At 38.3% G+C, this 21,259-nt stretch overlaps 1 protein-coding gene across 4 annotated transcripts in view; it reads left to right on the top strand.

Annotated features, from left to right (window-relative positions):
- LOC306864149 (CREB-binding protein-like) overlaps positions 1-21,259 on the top strand; it is an 84,249-nt gene that overhangs the window by 26,331 nt on the left and 36,659 nt on the right. For all 4 annotated transcript variants that reach the window (XM_079407891.1, XM_079407893.1, XM_079407892.1 and 1 more), the window contains exons 3-4: positions 11,941-12,102; positions 12,880-13,123. In XM_079407891.1, coding sequence (XP_079264017.1) covers positions 11,941-12,102; positions 12,880-13,123 — 406 coding nt within the window. The remainder of the gene's footprint in view (positions 1-11,940; positions 12,103-12,879; positions 13,124-21,259) is intronic.

Raw genomic sequence — 21,259 nt, forward strand, 5'->3', positions numbered from 1 at the left:
GGAAATAGCAGAGTAAGCAGGGCTCCAGACAAAAAAATCGAGTAAGGAGCCATTGGCTCCTATAAAAGAAAAACTTAGGCGCCAAATTATTTTTTTAGGTGCCACAGAATAAAAGTGGTTTATTTTATTATTATCATTTTATTTTTCCCCCCTATTTTAACATTTCAATCATTTTGTCATGTGTTTATGTCTTATCTTTTCTAGGCTTTATCAGCATTTTAATCTATCTTGTAGATGATCAGGTCGACCGGGGGACTAAGGTTCACTTAAAGTGTGAATTAAATGTCTTTTACAACTTGAAATATACAGTCACAAAGAATTGTTCGTTACACAGAATCTGTACCAATATCATGGACCATAAGCATCACTTGGCAACTGAGTGCAGTGCATCCTATAAATGTTGTCACGTCTTTCACACATTCAGTCTGTTTTTCTTCATTAGTAAAATGCTATTTTATAGGAGGAGTTGAATCATGTACAACACAATAAGTAAAAATATTAATATGCAACAGCGCATAAATATAGCAAAACGCTCCTCTTTATAGTTATTTTTCTAGCTGACTGATGAGTTTATGGACACTGAGTGGTTATTCTGAGGTAAATGTATTACAATGCAATGTTTACAAGCTTTATACATTTCCTCAGTTTGAAACACTGAATGAGCTTTTACATAAAACATTTCAGTAAGTTGTACTATAGGCTTTCTTATTGCCTACCTTTTAATCATGTTCATTTCATACTATAGTAGTAAATCGAAATATATAATGGGTTCACTTGCTGCTTTAACTGAGGTGCTAAAGAGATCGCGCCTGCGCATTAAGTGCGATACTCTCCGCTCGCGCGATCCGGACGCATACACGGACCATGTGGACGCGGGGTACTGGTGTTTATATTACCGAAAGTGTGCGCTTGTGGTCCGCATTAAAGAGCACCCAAACCTCATCATTTGAATTTCGTAGCATTTTAAAGCTGATACTTTGTTTATTAAAAAGTAAGACAGCACAAAGCTTTTTGCGATTACTGGATGGCAAGTGCGCTTCAAATAACAGGAAGTCCATGCATTAACAGAACACAGCATATAGACTAAGATCTCGATAAGAAGATCGACCGGACAAGTGTAAATGCATCTGGTTGTTGAAACCACATATGGTAATTTTACTCCTCCCATAATATTAAAATAATAGACGTGTGAGAGCGTTTTATAGGCTATATGGCATGTTATAGTCAGATATGACAGCGCAATGCAACAAGCATCACCGCGGATGAGTAGCGGAGTATTTCTTCAGCAAGCGAACTGCAAACTGCAAATTGAATGAACCTGAGAGTAAGTCGCAGACGCTCAACACACAATCTTCTTCATTAAAAGTAGCGAGACTAGCCTATCTTTCCAGTGCTGATGCCGCGCGCTCTCTTGATATTGAAATTAGCTGATAATTAATAAAATTATCCATTGCTTTCATTGACGTGAACTCCGTTATATTTGCATATGAAGCGGGAATTGAAGAACGGATTTATATCCGTTTTGCGAAGACACATTTATGTGGCCAAGTGTAAATGGGGAAACGTTTTAACAAGTCATATAGATATCCGATCAGAGAAAATGCATGAAGTGAGCAGGTGTAAACAGGCCCTTTCAGGTCTCTCTCACTGCGTTCAGCAGACTGTGTGCGGCAGAGACGAGGACTGTTTGAAACTCTTTTCAGTAAAACTTTGATGCGCATCGTCTTATGTAAGTTTAATACGTGAACATAACAAAAGATGTGAGCGCAAAACAATTGGGAAAAAAGTCCTTTCATGCAAATTATATATAGTCGCCAGTGGCGACCTCAGCAAAAACTTCACTCGCAAATTAATATTTTTGGTCGCAAATGCGACCATTTTAGTCGCAGTTTGGAGCCCTGAGTAAGTGAGCTATCGTGTCATTGATGCGGAAGCAATTCAGTTCATAGCGTCTGAGTAAATTGTGAGATATGTGAGAGAAAATCACCAAACGGCTAATAAAAAGTTGTACTGTGAGGATGTGTTGCAAGTGTCATTCGCCGATTCTGACTCTGAAGGGGAATATTTGCCTTTTGGAAATGACGATCGGCCGTCTAATGATCGCGCTTCTCCCGGTACATCTTTTCCGTGCAATGGTGCCGCTGCGCAAGGCGCGATCGTTCACAAAGCACAAACAAGTGATCATTTCAACACTTTGCCCAACGGGGATGGGGGTGGCCAGGGGTGGACGTGGTCTTAGTGTCCATAGGAGAGCTGTTGATCTCTGATAATCGGCCAGATTGCGCTGTTTGTTCTGATCGCGCGTGCTCTAAGGGCTGCCGGCAGACAGTACAGGTGTAGTCAGTTTGGGGTAAGTCTGTGCGCTGTGCCATACAATGAGAGGTACCATACTCTCAAGAACTATAAACTGTCACATAGATACCTGATTGGGCAGATAGCTGGTCAACTGATCAAAAACTAGGCACATGTATTTTACTATGGCACAGTAATATAGTAATAATTTACTACTTTCTCCTGTTTTACTGTTGATTTCCTCTTTTCCTGATCATTTGGAATGAGGATAAAAAGACAAAAAAACAACAACAACATGCAAATAAGTTCAAACATCCATTCAATATCTATTATTTCCTGAATATTACTTATGAACTGATCAAAAAGTTCACATGCGTTTTACTACAATATAGTATAGTAATAATTTAGTACTTTCTCCTGTTTTATTGTTGGTTTCCTCTTTTCTGATTATTTGTAATGAGGAGAAAAGGACAAAAAAACAAACAAAAAAATCAAACATCAATGCAATATCTACTATTTCCTAAATATTATGAAATTCAAGAGGGCCTTATGACGTCATATGCAAATGAGATGAGTATATTTACACCCCACATAAACTTTGGGTCATGCCCAACATTTTTCTAACTTACAGTAGATCTCTATCTTTAAGCCCTTTCAAGCCACAAGCTTTTGAAATCTTGATGTCAAAATCCAGCATTTTTTCCAAAAAACCCTGGCGCCTAAAGGGTTAAAGTTTTGTTCAGTAAAACCATATGATTTCTTGCGTTTGATACTTTTTGAACTAATTATTGCATCATTGCTATTATATATGTATTTTAAGTCATTTTAAAAGCTATTGTTCACTTAAATCCATTTTTATTACCACAAAAAAAATTATAATTATAGGGCCCTATGAAATCAGTTTTATTTCCAAATTCAGTTTTTAAAATTTTATTAATCAAAAATAATTAATTAATTGAGTTTCACAGTTTTATCTGTGCCAAATTCTTTTTCCATTTATTTTCTGGATTCCATTTGAATTGTTCCATTAAATTTTAATAATAAAAAGCATCTCCAATTAATTGATTTTATATTAAAATATTTTTTCAGAAATACTGCACATTTACATTTTTCACCTAAATAAATTCTGGTAAATAATATTTCTGGTAAATGCTCCTTTAAACTGTTTTTTATTATAATTTTATTATTAGACTAGAACGTGTGGATATGTTGTCATTCTCACACTATAATGCTGAACTTTGATTTCAGTGATGGACACTTGCTTGTGGGTGGACACTTGCTTCTTGCACTCTGTTGCACTTCACTTTTGCTTTAAAAAATGATTTCATTTGGTTTAATAAAATATTTTAAAGTAGAATTGTTTTTTGTTTTTTTTTTACGGGAAATTAATCGTTTAGATTAATCGATTAATTGAAAAATTTGTCGATAGATTAATCGAAATAAAAATAGTTGTTATTGGCAGCCCTAATTGATACTAAGCAGATGTAATTTTTTGTTGAGATTAAAATGTAATGACATTGTATGTTACAATTGTAAACTTAAACTGTGAACCTTTTAAAGCAGGGTCTAAAATATATATGGTCTTTTTATAAAATACATTTTACACATACATTTAACTAAAGAATCCTGCAAGCACTTTTAATCCCCCCCCCCCCCCCCCCCCCCTTACTCGTACTGCACAAAAAGTGGTTCAATAATGTTGAATGTTATAGGGACTGATTATTGCAAATGCAGATCACAGTGTGTTCTGGTTAAACAATTTTTTTTAGTCATGTATTTATTTATTGCTTAGGTATGCATATGGTATTGTGCTCTTAATGACAGCTGTCCTAAAAATATATCCTATTCCTAAAATAACAAATATCCCAATTTATCGCCTTGCTTACAGTGTCGCAATGTATCGCAATATATTGTATCGCAAACCCTATCGTGTCGCCAGATTCTTGCCAATACACAGCCCTACTATGAACTATGATAAAAGTTCATCAGCTTGCATTGATTTAATCAAATGTTGTAGCAAAAATTGTGCTCGTGCGACCAACTGAGAAAGTTAGTCACAAAAGTGAGACCAGTGGGAAGAATGAGTCTAGAGCCCTGTTTGGTAATGTTTTTTTAAATAAGTGCAGTGTCCTGTGAGAGCAACTCTACCGCTGAGTTATCTCTGATGTGAATGTACGTCGCATACAGTATTTTGAGACGGAGGCGCCAGAACGTACGCTGTAGCACGATACTATGATAATTCTTCAAAAGCAGATCGTGGAGACATTTTTATCATCCACGATCAAAAATCGTCATATCGCACGCCGCTATGCTGGAGTTGGTTCACTTTCCAGCAGCAAAACTAAGTAAATAAATAATTAAATAAATTAGCATGGTGATATCGTGTATCGGCGATCTCACAGGCTGACGATATGAAAATTGAGCATATCGCCCAACACTAATGTATCATTTATTTCAGGTGCAGTTACATTAATGTAAATATTGTCGGTGAACTTTCATTGAGAAAATGAAAGGTTCATTGTCTGTTGTCGATTGTGTAGGGGCATATGAAGCGCAGCTTACACAGAAAGCAGTTTCAGACCAAGCAACTTTGTTTGCCGATGCGCTAATATCGCTAGGGATGCAATGATACCATTTTTTTCAGAACCGATCCGATACCGAAAATTCTGAGTATCTGCCGATACTGATCCAATCTGACACCAGCGCAGTTTTTTTTTTTTCTGTTAAATCAATGTATAATTTCTAGACTTCTCTGTGTTGACCTGATCGTCACTCTTTTGTGTGTTAAACACAATCTACTACATATAGACAACTTCATTTTAATGAAAAATAACAAATGAAAAAATATTTAATCATAGTCTATGACAAAAATACTAGATTAGTGGATAATTCTGCAGCAAATGATACTCTAGAAAAATCGTGGGTGAACAATAATTTGATAAAATCTAGTGAAACATTTTTACTTACAATTAAAAGTGAATAAGTGTAGGACTAAATCTGGTAAAATGTTACACATTGCTCTTTGTATTGTTGTGAAATAAATTCATAAAAAAACATTTAAATACATTTATATATAAATATATACTATAAAATTAAAATACATTTTAAATTTATAGCACAGTAACAAAGGCAGCAACATATGATTGATAGGATAGAACAAGAAAGACTATTATTAATCTTTCATTGCATAAAAATATTATAATACGAAAGGCTCCAATACAGAGCGGCGCAAAGCGTTTAATGTACATCCCGTGCGCAGAATGATGTGCTTGAAGCAACACTGAGTCACAGCACGCAAGCTGCGCAGCCCTCCGAGTCCACATAGAAAAGTTCAAAGTACAAAGTGAAGAGATTGATACGTAGTGTATTAAATCTGTGCGTTAGTTTATTGATCCTTTTCTTTTAACAGTCTTAAACCTCAGTTACTGTGCGCTCTTGAAGAGAGTTTCATTGTTTTGACTGTAGTAACCGAACGCAACATGCTGTTTGAATGCTGAATGGAGGATGATAGACAGCTGCAGTGGAATGAGTTTATTTGAACTTGAATTTAATGACTTAAATATTAATCTTTACCTCACATTGAACTATGGAATAGCTTTAGAACACTTTTAATATAGTGTACGAAAACTTTATGGTGCTTTATAATGTTTTTGTGCCTTTGGTGGGGCTCAAAAATAATACAGAATAGTAAACGCAGAATATCGGATTTGGATCGGTCTCGTCTGACCGATACCCGATCCGGCAGAAAATGCCAGTATCGGTGCCGATCCTGAGTATCGGATCGATGCATCCCTAAAATTCACATGACCAACTTGTGAAATCTTTTTGTGGAAATCTCACGTAAAATTCCCGTTCATGTCTATTCCTATAAAAATGTCCAGATTCGACATGCAAAAATTTGCAAAACGGTGATAAATGTGACCACTTTTTTTTTATGTTGGCCAGATCCATTTATTTTATTACTATTGAATCTTGCTATTTTTAGTCTTTTGTTTTTCATTTAAATGTTGCAAAACATTATGCTTTTTGTATTTGTTTATGGATAATCACATCTTTTGGTTTGTCTATAAAATTCAAAATAAGAGACTGTTTTTATTTTGTTGATTTAAGTTGTATAATATAAAAATGGACATCTGCCACATGTCTATTAAATATATAGATATTTTTTGTTGTAGTTGAGAGCTCTGTTTGGTGTCACAACAGAAATGTTTGTTCTTACTGAAAATTACATTTAATTTTAAAACGGCCAATGAGAACCTAGTATGTTGTTAATATTACAGCTACAGGAGTGACATTTTGGTCCAATGGCATTTCAGTTTTGTGTGGATTTATACAAATATTAAAAGGCAGATGACAGTTTCTTGTTACAGCTTGTTAGAAAAGTCAGTTTAATGTGGAAGAGAAGATTTATCACTTGCATGGACCGTGTTAGAGTGAAAGCGGGAGAGCGACAGGCAGCTGAGATGTGTATTGCTCAGGACAGGGAGTTCCTCAGTTCAGCAGTGGTGCGTGCAGCGCTAATGGCTGCAGGCTTGCATTAGTGATGGTGGGGGATGGGCAGGTTTACACACGCCGCTGGAGGAGCTCTGATCTGACGCTCTGCTGCAGAACCATGCTGTGAAAGCATCACTGAAAAGTGCTCTAAGTAACTCAGGTTTAGTACAGTTATTCATCTGCATGCACTTCATTTAGTAGCAGTAAATGATAGATTAAGGTTGGTGTGAAATTAAAATTAATGTTTTTTTTTTTTAATAAATGCACATTATAGATCATATTGCGAACAATTCATCCTTGTGTGTTTCTTTAAAGAAAAAAGTTAAATGAAAATGCAATTTTTTTAAAATATATTTTAAAATGCTCCATAAAAATTCATAATTGTTAATCTTCAGATGAACCTGCTCCATTTTATTTCTATTGGTGGATGACAGAGATATTTTTATATTTTTACATTATTTTGGAGTAACTTGAGCATTAAACGAGCAATTAATATCGTAATTGTTGTTTTAATGATGAGCAATATGACATTGAGTATTTTGCAAAAACCAAACAGAACACCTACATTAGGTGATGAAGTCTAGACTAGGGCACGTGTGCATTTCGAGTGTGTTCTTTCACTGCATGATTCAGTCTAATAAAATGCATTAAGAATGATCACAAAATTCAAGATAAGGGGCAGAAAATGCATATATGTATGTGTATGTAGGGGTAGACAATAAGGGAAATTTGCCACTGGCCCTCTGGGCCAGTGTCTTTTGAAGTTCACTGGCCCAGGTCAACGCGTCGGGTATTGATCCCAATAATCACGAAAAAGAACAGTGTGCTTGAACAACATGAATAACATTTATTTTTTTTAAGGTAGGTTTAGTGCAAAGTGCAGCAAAACTGTGCAAAAACATGAAACAAGTGCAAATAAACCTATTGCATAGGATTCATTCTCCGTAGTCACACAGAAATTCATTATATTATGTTCATACCATAGGTTTCATACACGTTAACTTTTCTCTAACTTACTTGTCTGCATATGTGGGCATTGATCTGCAGAGCTCACAGTAAACCTCTTTTTTTTTCTTGATCGTAGCCCAGCTAGGGGTGGGTGATATGGGAAAAATATCATATCACGATTTTTTTAGAAATATCACGATTCACGATTTTATCACGATTCTTTGTCATGTTGGTTTTACAAGCTGTCTGAGCATTACAGCCAAACTAGAAAGACAAAGCCTTTCAAGGTAACAAAAAACAAAAAAAAAGACATGGCAGGTATTTAGGCCAAAGTGGGCGAAGATAAAAATCTTTGTCATCATTCTATCTTATAAAAAAATAAGAGCAAAGATACACATTACAAATACACATAATATACAAATAAAACAAACAGTGCTTTATTTTCAGGTACAATAGGTGTATTTAGCAGAGCATTCAATGAAATTGAATGAACAAATATAAAAATAAAACGCTAGATAGACTGATTCCTAAAGCAACTGTATTAAAGTTTTTCAGTCAAGAATAGTGAGTGATTTTTCTCTTTGCGTTTTGTTAACGTTAAATGAATAGTTCCCCCACAAATAAATATTCTGTCATCTGTCTGTCAATTGTGTCATAATGTTTTATTTTTATACCATCACTTACTCAAAAGTTGTTTTAAACCTGAATGAGTTTCTTTCTTCTGCTGAACATAAATGCTATTTTGAAGAAGGTGGAAAACAGTTGCTGGTCCAGTGACTTCCATAGGATTTTTCTTTCCTACTATCAAAGTCAATGTGGACCAGCAACTGTTTGGTTACCCTCATTCTTCAAAATATCTTATTTTGGGTTCAGCACAAGAAATTAATAGTGGTTTGGGACAACATGTGAGTGAGTAAATAATGACAAATTAAATTGTAGTGTGAACTATCCCTTTAATGACAGTCGACAGCACGTTTAGTGTCCTGTCCCTTTAAGAGCTGCACGCATCTAATATACAGGCACGCATCCGTTTCTCTCTTAACTATTTACTTTCATTTTAGAGATAACCAACTGAGTCTGTATGTAAACCTTGTGTGTTTTGACGGTATTAGCGCAAAAAATAAGTTAGTTGAGTAATCAGGTGCTGTTAGACAGGCTTTTTAGTGCGCGTGCTTCAGGTGTATGCGCTCAGAAAAAGCACACGTCAGACCAGCGCGTGAATTAAACATTTAACCAGCAAGGCTTGTGTGCAAATAATGTACTTTTGCGATCGCGAATAAGTGCAGTGTCCTGTCAGAGTAACTCTACTGCTATATGTCGTGTTGTACAGTACATAGAGACGGAGGCACCAGAACTATATTTGACATAATGACACTTTCTCTGCCTTTTCTTTTCGTATTCCCTTTCGCTTTCCCTCAATTCCTCTGGTGATTTTCTCTTCCTTGCCTTCTCTTTTTTACCCGGCGTTTGGCCGGGTGATGTGGGTTTCAGAAACATGTAGCCTAGCTTAATAGTAGCTATAGGTAGGTGCTGAGCAGCAGTGTGCAGTTTGCGCGCGTAACCGCGGGAGCGAGCAAGGCGGTGCAGACGGAGCGCATAAACCCGCTGCATCTGTAAGGCTGTCGGGATCACGTAACGTGTTAGCGGTGGTTACCGAGACGATTAAACAGAAATCAAAACACAGAACCACAGGTAATTAATGTGAAATTAGACTTTTTTTAATCGAGGCATTATTTTTACTGGCCCCACCGGGCTAGTGGTTGGAGCGATCTGGTGGCCCTGACGGTTTTAAAAGTACGTCCGGGCCACCGGGCCATTTATATTGTCGACCCCAGATATGTATATGTGTGTATATATTAGGGATGGGACGATAGACCTACCTCCCGATTCGATATTATCACGATACTTGAGTGCCGATATGATATGTATTGCAATTTTTTTTTTAAGAATTTCTACAAGTATTGCAATTCAATATTGCTATGTTGCGATTTGTTTTTAACTCTAGACCATGGGAAAAAGTTGAATGATACACTTAATATACAGACAGTCACAATAAAAAAAACACATCTTAGCAGTCAGTATTTTGATTCGATATTACAATTTATTGTGTTTTTTGTTTGCTTATTAAAGACTAGACAATGGAAAATAGTTGATTATGCCCTTAAAAGAGACTGTATATGATGAGTCATATTAACAAAAACAATGCATCACATCTTTCTAAACTTTTATTTCAGGAGCATACACATACAGTGTATATTTAAAGTACTTTGAACCATGAAACTTTAAAGTACCAAAACCTTGAACTTGCACATGAATATAATAGTCAAATGTTCAACAAAATGAGCAGAAAAAATTATTTCTGAAATAGTGCTGTTACTTTGCATACCGTTTCAGTCATGTTTAGTCATGTTTCCCTCTGATGTAATTAAAAAGCGGTAACTTCTCAACACCATCTCTTAGGAAAAATAAAATAATTAAATAAAAATCGATTCAATGAATCTATTCTTTTTCTCTCACCCCTAATAAAAAAATAAAATAAATAAATGTTTTTTTTGTTTTTTTTTCATATGGTTAAAATCACATAAAAAAATCTTCAAAAATAAGCATGATTACAAATGTGATATTGATTTTATACAAGATCAATAAACAAGTTAATATTAAGAGACTTAAGTTTTAGACACCAAATCTGTTTTTGCTTTATTTCGCCAACAAAAAATAATTCTAAACAGCTACAGCACTGTTTTGCATCAATCGTTTAAATGATTCAGTTCAGTCGCAATGACTCACTTGTTAACAGTGACTTGCTGCCACCTACTGGCGATTTTAATTTCACATTCAAAGAAAATCTTTTCATTTTAAAATAATTTCAAATGTTAGTATTCAATGTTTGTTTAAAATATCAAAACATTATGCATTTGTAACTGCAGGTTAAAGCACTCCATGTCCCTCTGAGCTGCATTAAACAATGTGTAAATGCATCTAAATGCCACTTCAGATTCAATTTCTGCAAAGAATAATTTTATTGATATTGGTTTCATTTGTTTGGTAACAGCCTAAATGTCTTATTATTCTAATTGACTGATTAAATGTAACAATTTGATTCAAAAGATGCACACTTTTAGGGAATTTTTTTTTTTTTTTAAGGTGAAATTGCCCATAAAAGGTAAAAATGAATTTAAACATATGAAAATATTAATTTCTATCTCTGTGAACTGACCACACAGAATATGAAGAATATCAAAAACGGCAGCTGTCCACGGTAGTCAGATATCAGCACAATAACACACTCGGCAAAATATCGTCTAATCGTCGTTATCGAAAAAATCCCCAAAAAATAGAGAGATCATTTTTTTTTTCTATTTCGCACACCCCTACTGCTGATGCAAAATATTACACTACTGTTTAAAAACTTGGGGTCTATACATTTTTATTTCTAGAAATTAAAACTAAATCAAATTAAATTGATCAAAAGTGACCATAAATACATTTATGATGTTACAAAAAATGTCTTTCAAATTTTTTGATCTTTCTGTTCAACAAAGAATCCTAAATCCTGTTTTCAACATAGTTAATAATAAGAAATGTTTCTTGTTTCTTGAGTAAATCTAACTTTGTCTTTACAGGAATAAATTACATTTTGAAATATATTCAAATAGAAAACAGTTGCTTTACATTGTGAAATTATTTCACAATATTACTGTTTACATTTTGATCAAATAAATCCAGCCTTGATGAGAATAAGAGGAAAATCTATTTAAAAATCTTACCAACCCCAAATTTCTGAACGGTAGTGTATATTATCTAAAAGTTTTTATCTAAAATGTATATTATCTAAAATATTGTATCATCAGTGCATCTTTATTTTGGTGTTTCTATGAAGAGCAGACACTGTATTTTTGTTCTCAAGCTCTCCCCTAAAGGCAAGTCGGTCTGCACTGCTCGTACGTGAGTGGGCGGATGTCACTGAGCAGCTGATGACAGTATCTTTTAGTACGCTCTTTGACCTATGAATGTTTGGCTCGGCAGCGTCTGCTCTACACTGGCAGAGAGCAGGACCTCGTGCCTGTGTAACGCCTTGCCTGCTCTCTATGAATTTAAATTGAAACGCTACACTGGCAGCCGTTTTGAGCCACTGTTTCATGAACATTGGCTGAGGTATACAGATGCTGATGGTCCTTTTTTTTTTTTTTTTCTCTCTCTCCATAGATGGGTCTTGCAACCGCTAACGGCCCATTCGGGCAGCAGTACGCACAGGGTTCGGTCCAGCAAATGTCCGGCGCTGGATTAAACGCTCAGATCCAGAACAAGGCAGCTCTTCCCAACAGCCTCCAGCCCACCCTGAAGGGTGCTTCCAGCGTGCCAAATCTGGTGAGTAACCCTCCACAGCTGGCTCCGGTTCAGTCCAGAACACTTCAGGCCTCTCTTGTCTCTGCGTCACACATCTATTCAGCAGCTATTTATTCTTTCGAAGAGCTAATTGAATTGCACATGTTTAAACGCGACAGAATATGACGCAAAGAGTGGATACATTTGCGTTAATGAAGTCTAAAATTATTGTTTGAACAGTCATATCTGAAAATTGACCTAGACTGCTCCAACATTGTGTAATTAGGTCAACAGAGCCTATATTTATTTATATGTATAGCTGTATTTCCTTTCTTGTCTTTTTTTTTTACTAAATAGTTTGAGGTCAGTAAGAGTTTTTTTGTTTTGTTTTTTACATTAAAGGGTGCATAAATACGTTAATTGATTTCTCAAGGATCATGTGACTCTGAAGACTGGTGTAATGATGCTGGAAATTCAGCTTTGCATCACAGGAATGAATTACATTTTTTAAATATATTCAAATTGAAAACAGGTATTTTAAATGCAATACTATTTCACAGTATTACTGAGTTGTGGCTGGATAGTTTATAAATAAGAAATGTTAAAACAATTCTGTGTTGTTGAAGCCAAGAAGACAGAACACATTGTTTTGATTATGGCATAAAATGGACACTTAAGACCTCAACGAATAAAATCACAGCTTCACAGCCTCTCGTGGCTTGAGGCTTTATCTAACCAACTGAGAATATTTAGAAATATTTGTTTCTTTATATAATAACTGAAATGGAGCTTCTATCTAATCAAAACTCTTTCCTCCAGCTGCAGCAGCAGGTGCCCTCGGTGGGCATGGTCCCGGGACAGGGGGTGTCAGCGGGCCCCACGGCTGACCCAGAGAAGCGCAAACTGATCCAGCAGCAGCTGGTCCTGCTGCTTCACGCCCACAAGTGCCAGCGGCGAGATCAAGCCAACGACGAGGTGCGCGCCTGTGCCCTGCCCCACTGCCGCACCATGAAGAACGTCCTCAACCACATGACCCACTGCCAGGCGGGGAAATCCTGCCAAGGTGAGAGGCAAAATGAGACCAGTTATGTTAATGTATAACTGGACTCCGGCAATTTACCCCAAGCTCAGAATTTTATAGAAATCATGGTCTGTCAGGGCTCCAGACTAACATTTGTGAGCAGTGGCACAAGCGCTAGTAAGTTCTACAGATGGTGTCGCAAGAAGCAGATTTTGGTAGCGCTGGGGGGTGATATGCGGGGTTATTAAAAACAAAGATAATTTAATAAAAAAATGCTATTGTTTTGCATTAACAAGTGCAGCTACTAATATTACACGTTTATTTCTTGGTAATGCACAATTGACTGGACTTAATTCAAACTGGACTTAATTCAACTCAGTCGGTCTACACAGCATGAGGCAAGGGATTGTTGTGTGTTTGTTTTCACCGAAACATGGCTAAACGACAACATCCCGGACTCCGCCATTCAGTAGCACGGGCTAACCAGCTACCGAGCGGATAGAGATTCATCACTATCTGGTAAGACCCGCGGAGGTGGCTTGTGTATTTCAACAAAGACTGGTGTAACAATGCTGCGGTATTATCAAAACACTGTTCATCGCTGGTGGAGTTTATGTTTGTGAAGTGTCGGCCGTTCTATCTGCCGCGGGAGTTCACGGCCATTGTTATTGTCGCGTCTTACATTCCCCCGTGTGCAAACGCTAAAGACGCACTTCGTGAACTGTATAGCGCCATCAGTGAACAACAAACAAATAACCCCGACGGCTTTTTCATCATAGCCGATGACTTCAACCACGCAAACTTAAAGACAGTTTTGCCAAAGTTCTACCAACATGTGAACTTTGCAACAAGGGAAAACAACACACTGGACTTTGTTTACACAACAGTAAAGAACGCTTACAAGGCTGTACCCTGCCCCCACCTCGGGTACTCGGACCACATCTCTGTTATGCTAATCCCAGCATACAGACCACTTCTCAAATTTGCCAAACCGGTTCAAAAACTCATCACAATTTGGCCAAATGATGCTACCTCAACACTACAGGACTGCTTTCAGTGCACAGACTGGAACATGTTTAAAGAGGCAGCCACCTACAACAACCACACAGACCTGCATGAGTACACTGAAACTGTGACTGCTTACATCAAAAAGTGCACTGATGATGTGACCGTCACCAAGACCATCACCACACGTGCAAACCAGAAGCCATGGATGACAGCAAAGATTCGTGGGCTGCTAAAGACCAGAGATGAAGCATTCAAATCAGGAGATAAAGCAGCCCTCAAAACAGCAAGAGCCAATCTGTCCTGTGGCATTAAAAATGCAAAACGGTCTTATGCTCAAAAAATCAACAATCACTTCACAGACAGCAGAGACACACGGAGCCTGTGATGATGACACATCCCTCCCTGATGCACTCAACCACTTTTATTCACGGTTTGAAATGCAGAATGGCACACCTGCACAAAAACTGCCCACACCTCCCAACGCCTGCCCACACCTCCCTGTGAGCACTGACTCCAATCATGATGAAGTGCTTTGAGAGGTTAGTCATGCACAACATCAAAACCAGCCTCACCAACACACTCGACCCGCTCCAGTTTGCATACCGTCCAAACCACTCTATGGACGATGCAATTTCCTCCACCCTCCACCTGGCTCTTACCCACCTAGAAAATAAAGACTCCTATGTTAGAATGCTGTTCATTGACTTCAGCTGACATTCAACACAATAATCCCACAACAGCTCATAAATAAACTAAACCTGCTGGGCCTTAACAATTCCCTTTGTAACTGGATCCTGGACTTTCTAACTGGAAGACCTCAGTCAGTCCGTGTCGGCCACAACACCTCGAGCACTACCACACTGAGCACAGGTGCCCCACAAAGCTGTGTGCTCAGCCCGCTGCTCTTCATACTGCTGACCCACGACTGCACTGCCAAGTTCAGCTCCAACCACATCATCAAGTTTGCTGATGACACAACAGTGGTAGGTCTCATCGGCAACAACGATGAAACGCACTACAGAGAGGAAGTGGCACAGCTGGCTGAATGGTGTGGCACTAACAATCTGTCCCTCAATGTGGGGCAGACAAAGGAGGTTGTGATGGACTTTAGGAGAAACTCCGCTGACCACCCCCCACTGACCATCGACAGCTCGACTGTGGAGCACCAGCAGCACTAAATTCCTGGGGGTGCACATCACAGAGGATCTCACCTGGACCACCAACACCATGTCACTCTCCAAAAAGGCACAACAGTGCCTACACTTTCTCCGCCGGCTGAAAAGAGCAAGTCTCCCTCCACCCATCCTCACCACATTCTACAGAGGCACCATTGAGAGTGTGCTGACCAGCTGCATCACTGTCTGGTACGGGAACTGCAGTGCTGCTGACCGCAAGACCCTCCAGCGGACAGTGAACATAGCAGCAAAGATCATCGGTGCCCCTCTCCCCTCCATCCTGGACATTTTCCTTACACGATGCTCCAGCAAAACCAACAGCATCATGAAGGACTCCACCCATCCCTCCCACAGTCTCTTCCAGCTCCTACCATCAGGAAGACGGTACCGGAGCATCAGAGCCCGCTCCGCCAGACAGCTTTTCCCAGGCTGTGAGAGCCCTGAACTCAAACCACCCGCCCCCCTCTGAAACACCATGCAAACCCCTACCTCCTGAAACATGGACCACCCCAAACCTTACCACACCAAAGAAAAAACTGTATGGAACTTTTTTGTGCAATTCGAAGTGTGCTGCACACAGGTGAGTGGGCCTGTACAAACCACCTGTTGTAACACACTCTCCACTATGTGCGCTAGGCACTTTACACACACTGCTGTGTGCACACAATCCCACAAAAGACTCAGCAATATATGTATGTTTACATGCTCATGCTCTACAAATCATCCTGCACTGTTCCCCAACCAGCTGTTTGACTCAAAATGTTTCTCTTTGCACATGTACAGTATTTGTGACTCATTCGTATAGTTTGTATTTTTTATCTTTTATTTTTTTTAGTTTGTATAGGGTAAATATTTATATATAGTATACTTATAGTTAAAATCTGTCAGTAGGTTAGTTGTGTATAGGTTTATAGTGTTTTTTTACTTCATTGTTGTATGCCTGTATTTATGTAGCACCGTGGTCCTGCGAGGCACGACATTTCGTTCCACTGTATGTCCCCACATGTAGCGGAATGACAGCTCAACTTGACTTGACAGTAAAGCACTGAGCTTGAGTTAGGAAGCGTACAAAATTTACTTTTATTCAAAACCGCTCCAGATCACACTAATCTGGAGCCCTGTTTGTCATGTGCCATCTCTGAGTCGATCTGAAAGTGCTTGTATATTCCTCCGTCTCTTTGTCCGCAAGCATATTTCGGGGATGACTGTACATCTTAGTGTTGTTAAACAGTCTGGCCGGGCACTCAGACTTCATGTAAACTTGGGAAGTCAATCGTGGCTCTTGTGGTCTCACTGTCCAAGTATGAAGGAGTCTGGAAGTTCTAAACCGCACAAATGAAACCATGTCAAGGGATAAAAGCGGAGTGTTTTATTATGGTGTGAAAAACAAATGTCGAGAAGTGTTATGTCTGATTTATTAGTTGTACTTGTTTAGATGAGCATGATTATTTATATTGCTCTTGAACGCTTAGGTACTGCAGGATGGACCTTAAAATATCATAAACCATGTTTCGGCACCCATTCTGGAAACTGAGATGGAAAAATGTTTAAAGGGGTCATATAATGCTATTTTAAAGATGATCATTTTGTGCATTTGATGTAACAATATGCTTTAATGTTAAAAAAACAAATTTTTCAAATACTGTACATTATTGTAGTTCCTCTATGCTCCGCCTCTCTCAAACGCATCATTTTCTACAAAGCCCCTCCTTCCGACAAGCACTGTCTGCTCTGATTGGCCAGCTGACACAGTGCATTTTGGTTGGCCGAATATCACAAGCACGTGTCGAAAATGTAACGCCCCTTACCATAATCGCAAGCTTCAGCTTTCAGTGTAAATATAAAGACCGTTAATAATGCCCTTAGTTTTACCATCAGTTCAAGCCCGAGAGGGGAACAGTCACGTGACAGACACAGTGATCATGCTCGTATGTATTTGCAGTTCGCAAGCTGCAGTTAAGACAGCTGACTCCACTGCGATGTGACCCTGTCTCTCTCTCTCTCTCTCTCTCTCTTTCTCTCTCTCTCACGCGCACACACACACACACACGACGCGTTACTCTGCACTGCACAAAACTCTGCATTTGAACAGTCAATAGCAAACACTTAAACTAATAACAAAACATACTTAGTCGCTCATTCAGAAGCGCCAGATTGTCATAGCAAAGTTGGAATTGACCCATTTGTTTTAGAAATAGCCTTTGTGCACTGCCAGCCTTGTACTCTACTAGGTTCATGAAACTGTTGTTTCAATAAAATGCGTTGCACAAATTCGAACATTTAGGTTGTGCTGTTCTGTTGTAAACAAACCTTAACAATGATTCCTAATTGCATCTACCTTCGGAAGCCCAAATAAAGTGTTTTTTCTTTCGCATAGAAACACACAGTGTCTCCCTGACATGGCTGCATCAACACTACTGCGGTTACTGACACCATTCCTTTGCGTGAACATTTGGGCTGCATTGCGCAAATATTTCCACATCGTGACGTAGACATGACATGTGGGGCCGTGTTTGAATGAGGCGTTTTAGCCCGGTCTGGTTCAGCCGCCTCTTTTAGATGGAATAAATTCTTTTGAGGGAGACTTTGAGCTTTGTTACTCTGCAGATCATATACATGCACAAACAGCTACATAACACACTAAAGAAAAGGAAAACAAGAAATCACATCATATGACCCCTTTAAATAACCAAGTTGTCGCAAAACTACATTGCTTCCATTATAATCAACCACACTGCATTGCAAATGTGCAGTTTGACTCAAATTTGTTCTATTTCTGTATATCTGTGTTGTCTTGCACAGAAGCTCTCCCCAGTTTGTTTAAAATGATTTTAATTATAAATATATAATGTGAATAGTTTACTTTGAATTTTGATTGTTAGTAGATAAAACGGTTAATTCAAACTTAATGAGCTGCCAATAATGTAGACAACACTTATCTACCTGCAAACTTATTGCCTTTATTTTTTAAATTCTCCGATAAGACATTGAAATAAGCCATTCATGTGATGGGTGCAAATCCGAGAAGTTGCTTTTAAATAAATCACATCTGAAGGGTACTGACTGTCATCAGAAAAAGTTTGATGGTACTAGGCATCATATGGAGGTGTTTATAAGTGCAGAGCTGCTTTGTGTACAGGGGTCCGCTCTATTTCTGCTTTAACATAAGTGCCACCTACAATCAGCGTGTGACTTTTAACACACTTAACATGCTCAAAACAGTGTAGATGATCGTGGACTTAAGAAGAAACCCCCCTGCTCTCCCCCACTCACCATCATGAACAGCAGCACTGTGACTGCAGTAGAGTCATTCAGATTCCTGGGCACCACAATTTCTCAGAACCTGAAGTGGGACAATCACATTGAGTCCATTCTGAAAATGGCCCAGCAAAGTTTGTTCTTCCTTCGCAGAGCTGAGGAAGTTCAACCTGCCACAGGAGCTGCTGAAACAGTTCTACTCCGCCATCATTGAATCCGTTCTCTGCACTTCAATAACTGTCTGGTTCAGCTCAGCTTCCAAATCTGACCTCAGAAGACTACAGAGAGTAGTCCGGACTGCTAAGAGAATCATTGGTACAACCCTCCCCACTCTCCAAGAACTGTACTAATCCAAAGTGAGCAAAAGGGCTGGTAAAATCACTCTGGACCCCTCACATCCAGCACACTCCCTCTTTGAACTGTTACCGTCTGGTCGACGCTACAGAGCTCTGAGCACCAGAACGACCAGACACAGAAACAGTTTCTTCCCTCAGGCAATCCATCTCATGAACACTTGACTTTAAACGTGGAACCACAACACTGTTATACATTATTTATTCACCACACATACTTATTTTTTTATTTCAAATTTGCACATATCAGACCTGTACACACACAATTGTGTATATTATATATTGTTTTTGCTATTTTGTACATTGCCTATTTGTATATTATTATTGTTATTTTATTATCTGTGTCCTGTCCTGTTGCTGTCTTTCTGTTGCACTGTAGAGCTTCTGTCACTATAACAAATTCCTCGAAAGTGTAAACACACCTGGCCAATAAAGCTCATTCTGATTCTGAAAATTTGATATACTGATCGACCAATTTCGATATCTTGGAAAGCAGGGTGGCAGATATAAAGCGATACAAATTTATTTATTTTAATTAAAGGGGACCTATTGTACCCCTTTTTACAAGATGTAAAATAAGTCTGTGATTGTAGAGTGTTTGTGAAATTTTGCCTCAAAAATACCCCACAGATACATTTTTATAGCTTGTTAAAATTGCCTCTTTTTTAGGGTGTGAGCCCAAACGCGCTGATTTGGAGTATGTTGCTTTAATGCAAATGAGCTGGTGCTCCCGGAGAAGAGGGCGGAGCTTCAAGAGCTCAAGTTCTGGCATTAGCAGTGCTAGCCTTTGCAAATAAACATTCCACTTAGTACAAGCCTGTTATCTTTACAGAAAACGTACTCTGTTTCAAAGCCTGTCATCTGATTATGCTGTGCATAATAAATTTGTGTTTATGAATTACACAGATGGGGAGCACGGCAGGATAAAAATAACAACATAGCTGGTCTCATGCTGTCTCAAACTTTATAAGTCCCACTTCTGATTATGAACTCGACAACTTCAAGCGATCGACTCACGTTGCTTTCATACGCAACTTTTAACTACCACATTCCTAGTCATGATCATTCTGATAGCACTTGCAGCATCAGTGAAAACAGGCAGAGACAATGATAGTTTTAGCAGTTAGCCTACCGAGTGCCAAGAAGCTCTTTCAGAAGGGTAATTTGGAAAACAAACGCGTGATACTTTCTCTGGAGCTGACGTTCACGCCCAAAGCGTTGGTATTGATTCCTAAACATTAAGGGGGCGTTACCGATTTTTTTCCGGGATATTTCCTTCGAAAATTAAATTTAACCACAGTGTCCTCGTCTCAGATGAGGGGAGATTATGGCGACTCCTATGTTTATTAGTGTATCCCAAAACACAACACTTGTAAAGCCTCTTTGGCGATGACATTTGTGTATATATATCTCCAATAATGGCGGACCGCAGCTTCTCACTCAGGGCTTTGTTTATGCTAATAGGGCAGAGAGCGTCACAAATGGGCGGGACTTTTTCCCCTCGGTGACGTGAACAGAGGGAGAATCTGAAACAGTTCTTTTGGAGAGACTGTTCATGATTTATAGGTTTTATAAAAAAAAAGAGTTGATGGATTTTTAACATTATAGGCTGGTTGTTTTCACACACGACCGTCACGCAGAGAACACGCGATCATGCAGGATACAAATGCACACTTTATAAGATCTCTCAGCTGAATCTGACGAAAGTTTGCAAGGTTTGTGAGAAATGTTCATTAGTCATTCAAAGATTTGTTTAAATGATATAAATGCGTATTTGCTGAATGCTGACGGCAAACGAGAAAGTTTTATAATCTTTGCCTTTCTATTACTAATAATATAAAAGCAATCGTTATAATACTTTTTGTATACATTTTAATTCCTTTGTTTGACCGTTCTATCTGATTATTAGACAGACTTCTATCTGTATTAGACAGAACTGTTAACAACGATGGCGAACAAGAGGGAGAATGTGAGAGCTGTGTTCTCAGCGCTGTCAAAATAAAAGTCCCGCCTTGAACGCATCGGCCAAACAAAAAAACTTATCGGCCAGTGTCGATATTTAAAAAATTCCAAATATTGGTCGACCACTATTTTTAACATATATATAATCATTTATTAAGCTGAAATGTGATTTTTTTTTTTCTTTTTTTTTTCTTTTCTTTTTTACCATTATATAAAATTTCAAAAACCTGTATGACTTGAAGTGTGAAGTTCAAATAGTTTTTTGCATTTTACAATGTAGAATGTTACCATAGGCATGGGTGGTGTTTCAAAACAAACAATTTTGCTACCTTAGCATGTCATTTTATTCTAATATCAGAATTAGGGATGCACGATATTAGATTTTTGTCAATATCCGATATGCCGATATTTTCCACCTAATT

The sequence above is a fragment of the Barbus barbus genome (assembly GCF_936440315.1).
Source record: "Barbus barbus genome assembly, chromosome: 4".
Classification (NCBI taxonomy): Eukaryota; Metazoa; Chordata; class Actinopteri; order Cypriniformes; family Cyprinidae; genus Barbus; species Barbus barbus.